General features: G+C 41.7%; 1 protein-coding gene across 3 annotated transcripts in view; it reads left to right on the forward strand.

Annotated features, from left to right (window-relative positions):
• Nucleotides 1–5,652: 5,652 nt before the first annotated feature.
• Nucleotides 5,653–12,779, forward strand: part of prkab1a (protein kinase, AMP-activated, beta 1 non-catalytic subunit, a) — a 30,674-nt gene continuing 23,547 nt past the window's right edge. Inside the window, exons 1-3 of one of the 3 annotated variants that reach the window (XM_084158970.1) lie at nucleotides 5,653–5,753; nucleotides 9,247–9,405; nucleotides 10,634–10,800. In XM_084158970.1, coding sequence (XP_084015096.1) covers nucleotides 9,277–9,405; nucleotides 10,634–10,800 — 296 coding nt within the window. In that variant the 5' untranslated portion in view covers nucleotides 5,653–5,753; nucleotides 9,247–9,276. Of the gene's footprint in view, nucleotides 5,754–6,008; nucleotides 6,099–9,246; nucleotides 9,406–10,633; nucleotides 10,801–12,779 lie in introns of those variants that run through there. The other 2 variants (XM_084158968.1, XM_084158969.1) reach the window with 2 other exon arrangements.

The following is a 12,779-nucleotide window of genomic DNA, read 5'->3' on the forward strand; positions in this document are numbered from 1 at the left end:
GGGCATGATGATTAGTTGACAAGTAAAATCAGGTGTGTTTGTCCGGGGCCACAACAAAAATATGTACCTTTGGGGTACTGGAGGACCGGAGTTGGGAAACGCTGCCCTAAATTATTACTTTATACATTCCATTTGTCGTATTACAGTCTAACACACCTTTGCGTGATCGATTTGAATTGGATAAGAATTACATTGATAGGCTTATGCTATCATATAACCTGCTATTGGTTCAAGCATCATATTTGGATCATCTTCTGTATTGTATCACTTGGTATCATAATTGTTGATCATATTATTGTATCTGTCATTGAGGGAGATTTTGAAGCCCCTTCAAATCTTGGTTGATGAATGGATAGAGACTTCTGTTTTAAGACTGACAGTGCAACTACTCCTGATCAGCACATGTACCAAATAGGAATGAAAGCTATGTGCATACATAATATTATATATCAAGACATGCCATACATATAAGTATAATGACATATATTATTATGCATTAAAAAGCTGTATTTATTCCTGTACCCTCCAAGTTATCCTCAATTTTTCCACTAACTTGTTTAAGATCCATTTATGTTTGTTATCTTGATGACTATGATAAGGGTTGTGAATTTGTTGTTGTATTGGACACTAATCCAGTAGCTGGCCTGTTCATTCATCCATAAGTACATTTGCTCCTGTACTGTAGTTACATTCTACAACCACTGCAAATGACAAAGTGGAATTATCTGCTGTTGCTGTTCTAATATTTTATTTGAACACTGAAATGTAGAATTGTATGGCTTTGAGGATTATTTCTTGGAATTGAAATCATGCATTTGAAAGGATGATCTCCGTAGGATGAATAAGGTTGGAGCCCATGCATTAGGCCTTCATGACCTGACTTGTACATTAACTGTGATATGTATTGGTTTTATGGAATGACATTACAGTTTGTGTTAGTTAGGGGAACATGTTGATACATTTTCCCAGGTGCTACAGTATATCATGTTTATGCTCATGTAATGAAGGTCTAATGTCTATTACTTGAATGCTAAGACGGTTAAGGCTGGGGAATATGTGACAGTGCTGAAATAAATGCATGGCATTAACCCCATAATGGCCTCTATGTACTATGTGTTTCTTTGCTAAGTGTCCAATGCCCAAGGGACAAATGTTAGTGTCTTTACTAGATTACATTGGCTCTATCAAGATAAATGTAACTGTGTAAAACTGTAAATAAATGCCAAGAGCACTATATAGGTAGTAGTGACTAACCATTGTACCCTAAGCAGCTCACTGGACAAACAAATGAGTTTGCCCATAGTGTTGATGGGAGAGTGGAGTGGCTCATTGAAACCCCTCGGGTGTTCATGTGGCTCCAATGAGCGTGAAAGGCACAGAGTGATCCACATTCCTCCTGGCTGGCTGGTTTTCTAAGAAGCCCTACCTTGTGGTGGTGGGAGTAAAATGGTTACTGCGAGTGGCTGCTGCCATCAACACCACTGAGCACTATCCCCGGGAGTTAGTCAATACTGTTCTTCTGAAAAATAAAAGATTGGATCCATCTCTAAATTGAGATTTAAGCTTGGGGACAGAGGGAGGGAGCATATTTTCTTAGACGAGCGTTTTATAACGTTTTCATAACAGATTAAGTGATGATATTCTAGTCTCATGTTAATTGGCAGCTCTGAAGCACCTCAACCAATCTACGTGAGAATGTTGTTCATTGACTAAAGGTCAGCATTCAACACCATAGTGCCCTCCAAGCTCATCACTAAATTAAGGACCCTGGGATTAAACACCTCCCTCTGCAACTGGATCCTGGACTTCCTGACGGGCTTGCCCCCAGGTGGTAAGGGTAGACACCAATACATCCGCCACGCTGACCCTCAACACGGGGGCCTCTCAGGGGTGCGTGCTTAGTCCCCTCCTGTACCCCCTGTTCACCCACGACGGCGTGGCCGCGCATGACTCCAACACCACCATTACGTTTCCCGACGACGCAACGGTAGTAGGCCTGACCACCGACGCCAATGAGACAGCCTACAGGGAGAAGGTCAGAGACCCATCCACATCGACGGGGCTGTAGTGGAGCATGTTGAGAGCTTCAAGTTCCTCTGTGTCCATATCACTAAGGAATTATCATGCTCCATACACACCAACACAGTCGTGAAGAGAGAAAGACAACGCCTCTTCCCCTTCAGGAGGCTGAAAAGATTCAGCATGGGCCCTCAGATCCTCAAAACGTTCTAAAGCTGCACCATTGACAGCATCTTGACTGGCTGCATCATCGCTTGGTATGACAACTGCTTGGCATCTGATCGGAAGGCGCTGCAGAGGGTAGTGCGTACGGCCCAGTACATCACTGGGGCCGAGCTCGCTGCAATCCAGGACCTCTATACCAGGCGGTGTCAGAGGAAGGCCCTAATAATTGTTAGACTCCAGTTACCCAAGTCATACTGTTCTCTCTGCTACCGCACGGCAAGCGGTACCGATGCACCAAGTCTGGAACCAACAGGACCCTGAACAGCTTCTACCCCCAAGCCATAAGACTGCTAAATAGTTAGGCCGGGTAACTATTTTACACTAACTCTTTTGACTCACCACATACGCTGCCGTTACTGTTTATTATCTATCCTGTTGCTTAGTCACGTTATCCCTACCTACAGTTGAAGTCGGAAGTTTACATACACCTTAGCCAAATACATTTAAACTCAGTTTTTCACAATTCCTGACATTTAATCCTAGTAAAAATTCCCTGTTTTAGGTCAGTTAGGATCACCACTTTACTTTAAGAATGTGAAATGTCAGAATAATAGTAGTAATAATTATTTATTTCAGCTTTTATTTCTTTCATCACATTCCCAGTGGGTCAGAAGTTTACATACACTCAATTAGTATTTGGTAGCATTGCCTTTACATTGTTTAACTTGGGTCAAACATTTCAGGTAGCCTTCCACAAGCTTCCCACAATAAGTTGGGTGAATTTTGGCCCATTCCTCCTGACAGACCTGGTGTAACTGAGTCAGATTTGTAGGCCTCCTTGCTCGCGCACGCCTTTTCAGTTCTGCCCACACATTTTCTATAGGATTGAGGTCAGGGCTTTGTGATGGCCACTCCAATACCTTGACTTTGTTGTCCTTAAGCCATTTTGCCACAACTTTGGAAGTATGCTTGAGGTCATTGTCCATTTGGAAGACCCATTTGCGACCAAGCTTTAACTTCCTGACTGATGTCTTGAGATGTTGCTTCAATATATCCACATAATTTTCCTTCCTCATGATGCCATCTATTTTATGAAGTGTACCAGTCCCTCCTGCAGCAAAGCACCACCACAGCATGATGCTGCCACCCCGTGCTTCACGGTTGGGATGGTGTTCTTTGACTTGCAAGCATACCCCTTTTTCCTCCAAACATAACGATGGTCATTATGGCCAAACAGTTCTATTTTTGTTTCATCAGACCAGAGGACATTTCTCCAAAAAGTACAATCTTTGTCCCCATGTGCAGTTGTAAACCGTAGTCTGGCTTTTTTATGGCGGTTTTGGAGCAGTGGCTTCTTCCTTGATGAGCAGCCTTTCAGGTCATGTCGATATATGACTTGTTTTACTGTGGATATAGATACTTTTGTACCCGTTTCTTCCAGCATCTGCACAAGGTCCTTTGCTGTTGTTCTGGGATTGATTTGCACTTTTCGCACCAAAGTACATTAATCTCTAGGAGACAGAACACGTCTCCTTCCTGAGCGGTATGACGGCTGCATGGTCCCATGGTGTTTATACTTGCGTACTATTGTTTGTACAGATGAATGTGGTACCTTCAGGCGTTTGGAAATTGCTCCCAATTTATTTTCTGAGGTCTTGGCTGATTTCTTTTGATTTTCCCATGATGTCAAGCAAAGAGGCACTGAGTTTGAAGGTAGGCCTGAAATACATCCACAGGTACACCTCCAATTGACTCAGATGATGTCAATTAGCCTATCAGAAGCTTCTAAAGCCATGACATCATTTTCTGGAATTTTCCAAGCTGTTTAAAGGCACAGTCAACTTAGTGTATGTAAACTTCTGACCCACTGGAATTGTGATACAGTGAATTATAAGTGAAATAATCTGTCTGTGAACAATTGTTGGAAAAATTACTTGTGTCATGCACAAAGTAGATGTCCTAACCGACTTGCCAAAACTATAGTTACAAGGAATTTGTGGAGTGGTTGAAAAACGAGTTTTAATGACTCCAAGTGTATGTAAACTTCCGACTTCAACTGTATATGTACATATCTACCTCAATTACCTCGTACCCCTGCATATCGACTTGGTACTGATACCCTGTGTATATAGCCAAGTTATCGTTACTCATTATGCATTCCTCGTGTTATTATTTTTCTATTATTTCAATTATTTCAGTGACAGCAGGGTCAGGGCCCATTCAAGCCAGAGTGTGTCTATGTAGAGCCTCTTGTGTGACTGAATGAAGGTCAGTGTAAATCAATGTAAAGGGTAACAAACGTCCCACTGAGCTCAGAGGAAGGACTACTGACTGGCCCGGCCTCTAGGGGCGTGCTGTGCTGTGTGATTGACAGACAGGGCACCACAGGGATGCTGGACAATCACCACCATCCTGCTCCCATCTAGAAAGTAAAGCTCATTATTTGACTAAAAGGCATGAGGGTGAAGGTAGATTGGATTCTAAACATGGGGCCATGTTACTATACTATAATTATTCTGTTTTAGATAGCTTGGTGACAATTAGCCTCCTACTGTCTGTGAGCATCACAACCCAGCATCCCTGTGAACAACACTTTGATCCGGGACCTCATTATGGGCCACAGCAAAGGGCACAGGCACCCTGTGCGGTAGCAAGCGATACTGGAGGGTATCTGTGTGTTTGTGAGGATGCCTTATGTATATGTGTACCTGACCTGTGCATGAGAGAGCGAGAGAGAGAGAGAGAGCGAGTGAGTGTCTATGTCTTGATAAGTGTGTTTATGTGCAACTGTGTATAATGAGAGAGTGTCTGTTTATGAGTGGATGAGTGTGTGTATCACAGGTGGCTGGTGGCACCTTAATTGAGGAGGATGGGCTCATAGTAATGACTGAAACGGAATAAATGGAATGGTATCAAACGCATTAAACATGGTCAAACAACAGCCTACCTCCATTTATTATGTGCCATCCTCCCCTCACTAGGCTCCTGCGGTGTACACTATCTGTTTGTGTATTATGGAGGGAGGCTGGTAAGGAAGTAATTGGTACTGGCATATAGGACATGCAGAGAAGGAGAGGATTAAACAGGGACAGAATAATCTGCAGTCTCCTCTGTAGCTCACCTCACACCCAGACGGACTGAAGACAGGGAGCCAGCAGACAATGCAGCTAGTGCCAGCCACTCAGGGTGGGGCGACCAGTGGGGAGAGTACTATTTCACAAGCTGCTGAGAGCTGTAGGGTGTTGGGATAATACATTATGTGACTATAGATATGCACAAGGAAAATGTTTGAAATAATGAGTGTTTAGCTGGGATGGTCTATAACTGTATTATATCCTAGAAATCTAGATCTTTCCCTGCTGGACTGAGCCTTGATGGCCCATTAAAGGTCGACACTTCCACCTTGTGGTAAGAAAGTGACACTGCATGTGCTATCTGACAGTCAAGGAAGAAAGGAGGCGGGGCCCTCTTGAATGACGACGAAGGTTGTGTTGTCAACAACAGAACATGGGAAAATGGTAAAATAAAAGACGAGCGATTTAGTGGTGTAAACTAACATAAATTCTAAGGTATGGTTTTCAATATTCATACATTTCCTTCTCAGTCTGTGATTCTTGTTAACGTTAACCAGATATAGCCGCAGAGGTAGCTAGCTAGTAACTATAGCATTAAATGATCCATCACTCGCAGCATCTCGAAAAGAGATCCCATATCTTTCCCTAAATGCCTACACGGCACGCATCTATTTGTTCCGGGGAAAACATTTCATAGCCGACCGTGTGGAAAAGTTGGACCCCAGGGAAGCAAACAGAAATTATTTGACATGGCTACTAAACATTACTTGGTAACGTAAAGCTAACGTTAGCTAGCTAAAAACATTAGCTAGCTAGCACCCTAACCAGGGAAACTAAACTGTAAGTGTTTCCATATATCTAGTATGAAATATGACCTATAATTAATTACAATATGAGTTAGTTTTCATTCCAAAAAATGGCAATTATGTAGCGTATCCGGGCCCTGTTGTATTTTCGTGATTTTGTTTAAAATAGTAGAATATAAAGATTTAGTGTTTAAATTATTTGAAAACAATGTATCCATTCACCTGCAAGTAGGGGTCTATGTCGTCATTCCCGTATTGTTTACTGTGTTTCCCGGAATTGGAAGTTGATCCATCGATTTTTTTCCCCAAAATGTCAGCCTGTTTTAAAGGTGCATTATGCTGAAACAAACAGGAAGCGGCAAAGAGAGCCTCCACTTGATGGAAAATCTGTCTCCCTCCAGCAGTTGGCGTTTTTTCGCCCACCAAGCAAGGAGTTTTTGTATGGAGCTCAATGAGAGTGTCGAATTTGGTCAACAAAATTAACAAATGGCTTATTTGCTATGTGAAGTTTATTTGATCTAATAGAAGTGATCTAATGCTTAGGTTGTTATGAGTGTACTGATACAAGTAGGGCACGTGACATCCCAGCAACTTTGAGAAAAAACACTTTATATCGGAGTTGTATCGAGATGGCTATGTATATTCATGGCATGAGGCAGTTAGGGGGGAGAGAGAAGTATTTTGTCAGTATATCCATAATTTTGGGTTGCTAAAATTCTAATAGTTTGCCTAATTTCGTTTTATGTGACAAAACAAGCATAGAGAATGTAGAGAATCATTGTACCATCTAAACCACTGTGAAATATATTTCCAATAACCGAAAATATAGTATTTTCAGCTGTTTGAAGCTGGTGTACCAAAGTGAAAGATGCAAAAACGAAACGTAAGAACGGGAAACATAGACATAGTGCACATAGAACAGATTACTGCTTCTTGGACTTTCTTTCAAGGAGATTGACAGATATATAACTCACATTTTCACAATGTGAATTTGGTAGGGTCGCCTAAAAAGTTACATATTGCAGTTTAAGGTAACTGTCCAGTGAAAACATTGTAACACTACAAAATGTGGAAAAAGTCAAGGGGTGTGAATATTTTTTGAAGGCACTGTAGCTTGCTAACGTTATGGGGTAATACCATTTGAATTCAATCACTTTTTGACAGCACCCCTTTTGATTTGAACAAAACCTTGCCTATTGTAGAAATGCTCAGAAACTGTTTTTTTGGGACTTGAATGCAAAAATATTCAAGAGATAAAGGTGCTCAGTTGACCCATTTTGCATACCCCACCATACCATTAGACATCCATGTTTTCATCACTGCAAAGGAGGTTGAAAAAATGTAAAAGCTTACAAACGGGGTTGTCAAGCTATTTTATATATATAAACTACCGGTCAAAAGTTTTAGAACACCTACTCATTCAAGGTTTTGTCTTTATTTTTACTATTTTCTACATTGTAGAATAATAGTGAAGACATCAAAACTATGAAATAACACGTATGGAATAATTTAGTAACCAAAAAAGTGTTAAACAAATCAAAATATATTTTATATTTGAGATTCTTCAAATAGCCACCCTTTGCCTTGATGACAACTTTGCACACTCTTGGCATTCTCTCAACCAGCTTCACCTGGAATGCTTTTCCAACAGTCTTGAAGGAGTTCCCACATATGCTGAGCACTTCTTTGCTGCTTTTCCTTCACTCTGCGGTCCGACTCATCCCAAACCATCTCAATTTAGTTGAGATCGGGGGATTGTGGAGGCCAGGTCATCTGATGCAGCACTCAATCACTCTCCTTCTTTGTAAAATAGCCCTTACACACAGCCTGTAGGTGTGTTGGGTCAATGTCCTGTTGAAAAACAAATGATAGTCCCACTATGCCCAAACCACATGGGATGGCATATCACTGCACAATGCTGTGGTAACCATTCTGGTTAAGTGCACCTTGAATTCTAAATAAATCACAGACAGTGTCACCAGCAAAACACCATCACACCTCCTCCTGCATGCTTCACGGTGGGAACCACACATGCAGAGATCATCCGTTCACCTACTCTGCGTCTCACAAAGACATGGCGGTTGGAACCAAAAATCTCACATTTTGACTCATCAGACCAAAGGACAGATTTCCACCGGTCTAATGTCCATTGCTCGTGTTTCTTGGCCCAAGCAGGTCCCTTCTTCTTATTGGTGTCCTTTAGTAGTGGTTTCTTTAAAGCAATTCGACCATGAAAGCCTGATTCACACAGTCTCCTCTGAACAGTTGATGTTGAGATGTGTCTGTTTCCGGATTGACTGACCTTCATGTCTTAAAGTAATGATGGACTGTTGTTTCTCTTTGCTTATTTGAGCTGTTCTTGCCATAATATGGACTTGGTCTTTTACCAAATAGGGCTATCTTCTGTATACCACCCCTACCTTGTCACAACACAACTGATTGGCTCAAATGCATTAAGAGGGAAAGAAATTCCACAAATTAACTTTTATCAAGGCACACCTGTTAATTGAAATGCATTCCAGGTGACTACCTCATGAAGCTGGTTGAGAGAATGCCAAGAGTGTGCAAATATTTCATCAAGGCAAAGGGTGGCTACTTTGAAGAATCTCAAATACAAAATATATTTTGATTTGTTTAACACTTTTTTGGTTACTACATGATTCCATATGTGTTATTTCATAGTTTTGATGTCTTCAATATTATTCTACAATGTAGAAAATAGGACAAAATAAAGATAAACTCTTGAATGATTAGGTGATCTAAAACATTTGACCGGTAATGTGTATATATATAAAAAGAATAATAGAATAGTTTGACAACACTGTTTGTAAGCTTTTAAATTATATCAAACTCAACTGTTTATCTTTTCCAGTGACGAAGACATGGATTTCTCATGTTATGGTGGGGTATGCAAAATGGGTCAACTTTGAGCACCTTTTAACCTTTGGCATTCATGTTCAAAAAGTATATTTCTGACCACTTCTTCCATGGGCAAACCTGTATGCAAAGTGTTGTTTAAATTAAAAGGGATGCGGTCAAAAAGTGAATGAATTAAAATGGATTTACCCTACGCATAGTCTTTGGATGTGCCCACATTCTCTGTCCATGATGTCCCTTATTGTTTTTTGTTTTTTTTACTGTTGTCCCATTAGTTTAAGCAATTTTCCAACCTTTGTCCACAGTGATTTTGGCTTAGTGACACAGAGGGGACCATGGGGAACACTAACACCGGTATGGGCACGGGACACAGGCGGGACAGCCGCGCCAAGGAGGGCGACAGGCCTAAAATCCTCATGGACAGTCCAGAGGATGCTGATATGTTCCATGGAGAGGACATCAAGGTTAGTTTTACAGGCGTAAGCCTCTGTAATTATGTAGGGTGTCCAACCACTCTGCCCCAGAGAAAATGTGCTTTGGTGAAGAAATTTAAGTTCCTTATTCTGAATCGTTCAGTGGGGTCTTTCGCTAACATATCATAAACATTATATCCAAATAGTCGGATTTCGTAACCTAATACAGCCAATAATAAGCACCGAGCTCTGTTGACAGTGGTGCAGGTTTCTCGTAATAACTGTTGAGGATTTTACATTTTGTGGTGGTCGTCTTCAAAGTTATTTCCGCGGGTCGCAAAAAGTTAGCATGACATGAGCTGAATTAAATGTAAAAGGATTAGAAAAATGAAAAGCTGGGAATTAGCTCAGTGCTCCGTTGACGTTTCACAGAGATACACTTGTTTTTGTGAGAAATATTCGAAAAAGAACGGGAATCTCAAATTAAAATGAAAAGCATATACTAAAATATTAAAATAGTACATGTCATGTCTCCTATCCATCTTACCTCTATATTGTTTTATGTCCTGCGGATTGTCAGGTAGCCAGTACCCTTAATTCTTGCACAGAATCCCGCCTAGCTGACGTGATGCAATTTTCCAGATTTATTACCACTTTTTTTCTCTGGCCTCCATTTAGTCACCCTGTAGGATGGCCAAACTAATCCTAATAACTTTTGAACTAATTATGATAGAGACATTAGGTTTGGACCATTGGTTTTCTTAGAGGATTATCTACAGAATTGTACCGATTGGTCAAAAGACTCTAACATTTAAAAAAACACACAGAGAGACTCTTCTCCCCCTCTTCCCGTCCCACACACACAGAGACTCATTTCCATTTCTTCCCATTTCTCACACACAGCGAGACTCTTCTCTCCCTCTTCCCATTTCTCACACACACAGACTTATCTCTCCCTCTTCCCATTTCTCACACACAGAGACTTATCTCTCCCTCTTCCCATTTCTCACACACAGAGACTATTCTATCCCTCTTCCCATTTCTCACACACAGAGACTATTCCATCCCTCTTCCCATTTCTCACACACAGAGACTATTCCATCCCTCTTCCCATTTCTCACACACAGAGACTATTCTATCCCTCTTCCCATTTCTCTCACACACAGAGACTATTCTATCCCTCTTCCCATTTCTCACACACAAAGAGACTCTTCTCTCCCTCTTCCCATTTCTCTCACACACACAGATACTCATCTCTCCCTCTTCCCTGGTTTCCTAGGCTCCACTAGAGAAAGAGGAGTACCTTGCATGGCGGCAGGACCTGGAGGCTGATAAAGGGCCCACACTGGACCGCCCCACTGTGTTCCGCTGGACTGGAAGCGGGAAGGAGGTCTTTCTGTCCGGATCCTTCAACAACTGGGCCAACAAGATCCCCCTAACCAGGAGGTGGGTTAGCAGCAATGAGAAGGGCATCATACTCATAACCTGCCTATGGTGCAATTCACACTGTGTTGTGAGTGAGTATACACTGAGTATACAAAACATTAGGAACACCTGCTTTTTCCATGACATCGACTGACCAGGTGAAAGCTATGATCCCTTATTGAAGTCACCTGCCAAATCCACTTCAATCAGTGTAGATGAAGACCAGTTAAAGAAGGAGTTTTAAGCCTTGAGACAATTTAGATATGGATTGTGTATGTGTGCCATTCAGAGGGTGAATGGGCAAGACAAAAGATTTAAGTGCCTTTGAACAGGGTATGGTAGTTGGTGCAAGGCACACCGGTTGGAGTCTGTCAAGAACTGAAACACTGCTTAATGCGTTTGAGCCAATCAGTTATGTTGTGACAAGGTAGGGGTGGTATACAGAAGATAGCCCTATTTGGTAAAAGACCAAGTCCATATTATGGCAAGAACAGCTCAAATAAGTAAAGTGAAATGACAGTCCGTCATTACTTTAAGACATGAAGGTCAGTCAATCCGGGAACTTTGAAAGTTTCTTCAAGTGCAGTCGTAAAAACCATCAAGCGCTATGATGAAACTGGCTCTTATGAGGAACGCCACAGGAAAGGAAGACCCAGAGTTACCTCTGCTGCAGAGGATAAGTTCATTGGAGTTATCAGCCTCAGAAATTGCAGCCCAAAAAAATGCTTCACAGAGTTCTAGAAACAGACACATCTCAACATCAACTGTTCAGAGGAGACAGAGTGAATCAGGCCTTCATGGTCGAATTTCTGCAAAGAAATTGCTTTGCTGGTGACACTGTCAGTGATTTATTTAGAATTCAAGGCACATTTAACCAGCATGGCTACCATAGCATTCTGCAGCGATAGGCCATCCCATCTGGTTTGCGCTTAGCGGGACTATCATTTGTTTTTCAACAGGACAATTACCCAACACACTTCCAGGCTGTGTAAGGGATATTTGACCAAGAAGGAGAGTGATGGAGTGCTGCATCAGAAGACCTGGCCATCACAATCCCCTGACCTCAACCCAATTTAGATGGTTTGGGATCAGTTGAACCGCAGAGTGAAACAAAATCAGCCAACAAGTGCTCAGCATATGTGGGAACTCCTTCAAGACTGTTTGAAAAGCATTCCAGGTGAAGCTGGTTGAGAGAATGCCAAGCGTGTGCAAAGCTGTCATCAAGGCAAAGGGTGGCTACTTTGAAGAATCTAAAATCTAAAATATATTTTGATTTCTTTGGTTACTACATGATTCCATAAGTGTTCTTTCATAGTTTTGATGTCTTCACTATTATTCTACAATGTAGAAAAAAGTAAAAATCAAGAAAAACCCTTGAAGGAGTAGGTGTGTCCAAACTTTTGACTGGTACTGTATACAGTGCATTCGGAAAGTATTCGGACCCCTTTACTTTTTCCACATTTTGTTACGTTACAAACGTATTCTAAAATTGATTAAACTTTTTTCCCCCTCATCAATCTACACACAATGCCCCATAATGACAAAGTAAAAACAGGTTTTTAGACATTTTTGCTAATTTATTAAAAATAAAACCTGAAATATGACATTTTCATAAGTATCCAGACCCTTTACTCAGTACTTTGTTGAAGCAGCTTTGGCAGCGGTTACAGCCTCGAGTCTTCAAAAGTATGACGCTACAAGCTTGGCACACCTGTATTTGGGGAGTTTCTCCCATCCTTCTCTGCAGATCCTCTCAAGCTCTGTCAGGTTGGATGGGGAGCGTTGCTGCACAGCTATTTTCAGGTCTCTCCAGAGATGTTCAATCAGGTTCAAGTCTGGGCTCTGGCTGGGCCACTCAAGGACATTCAGAGACTTGTCCCGAAGCCACTCCTGCGTTGTCTTGGCTGTGTGCTTAGGGTCGTTGTCCTGTTGGAAGGTGAACCTTCGCCCCAGTCTGAGGTCCTGTGCGCTCTGGAGCAGGTTATCATCGAGGACCCCTC

The sequence above is a fragment of the Coregonus lavaretus genome (genome assembly GCF_964263955.1).
Source record: "Coregonus lavaretus genome assembly, chromosome: 4".
Lineage (NCBI taxonomy): Eukaryota > Metazoa > Chordata > Actinopteri > Salmoniformes > Salmonidae > Coregonus > Coregonus lavaretus.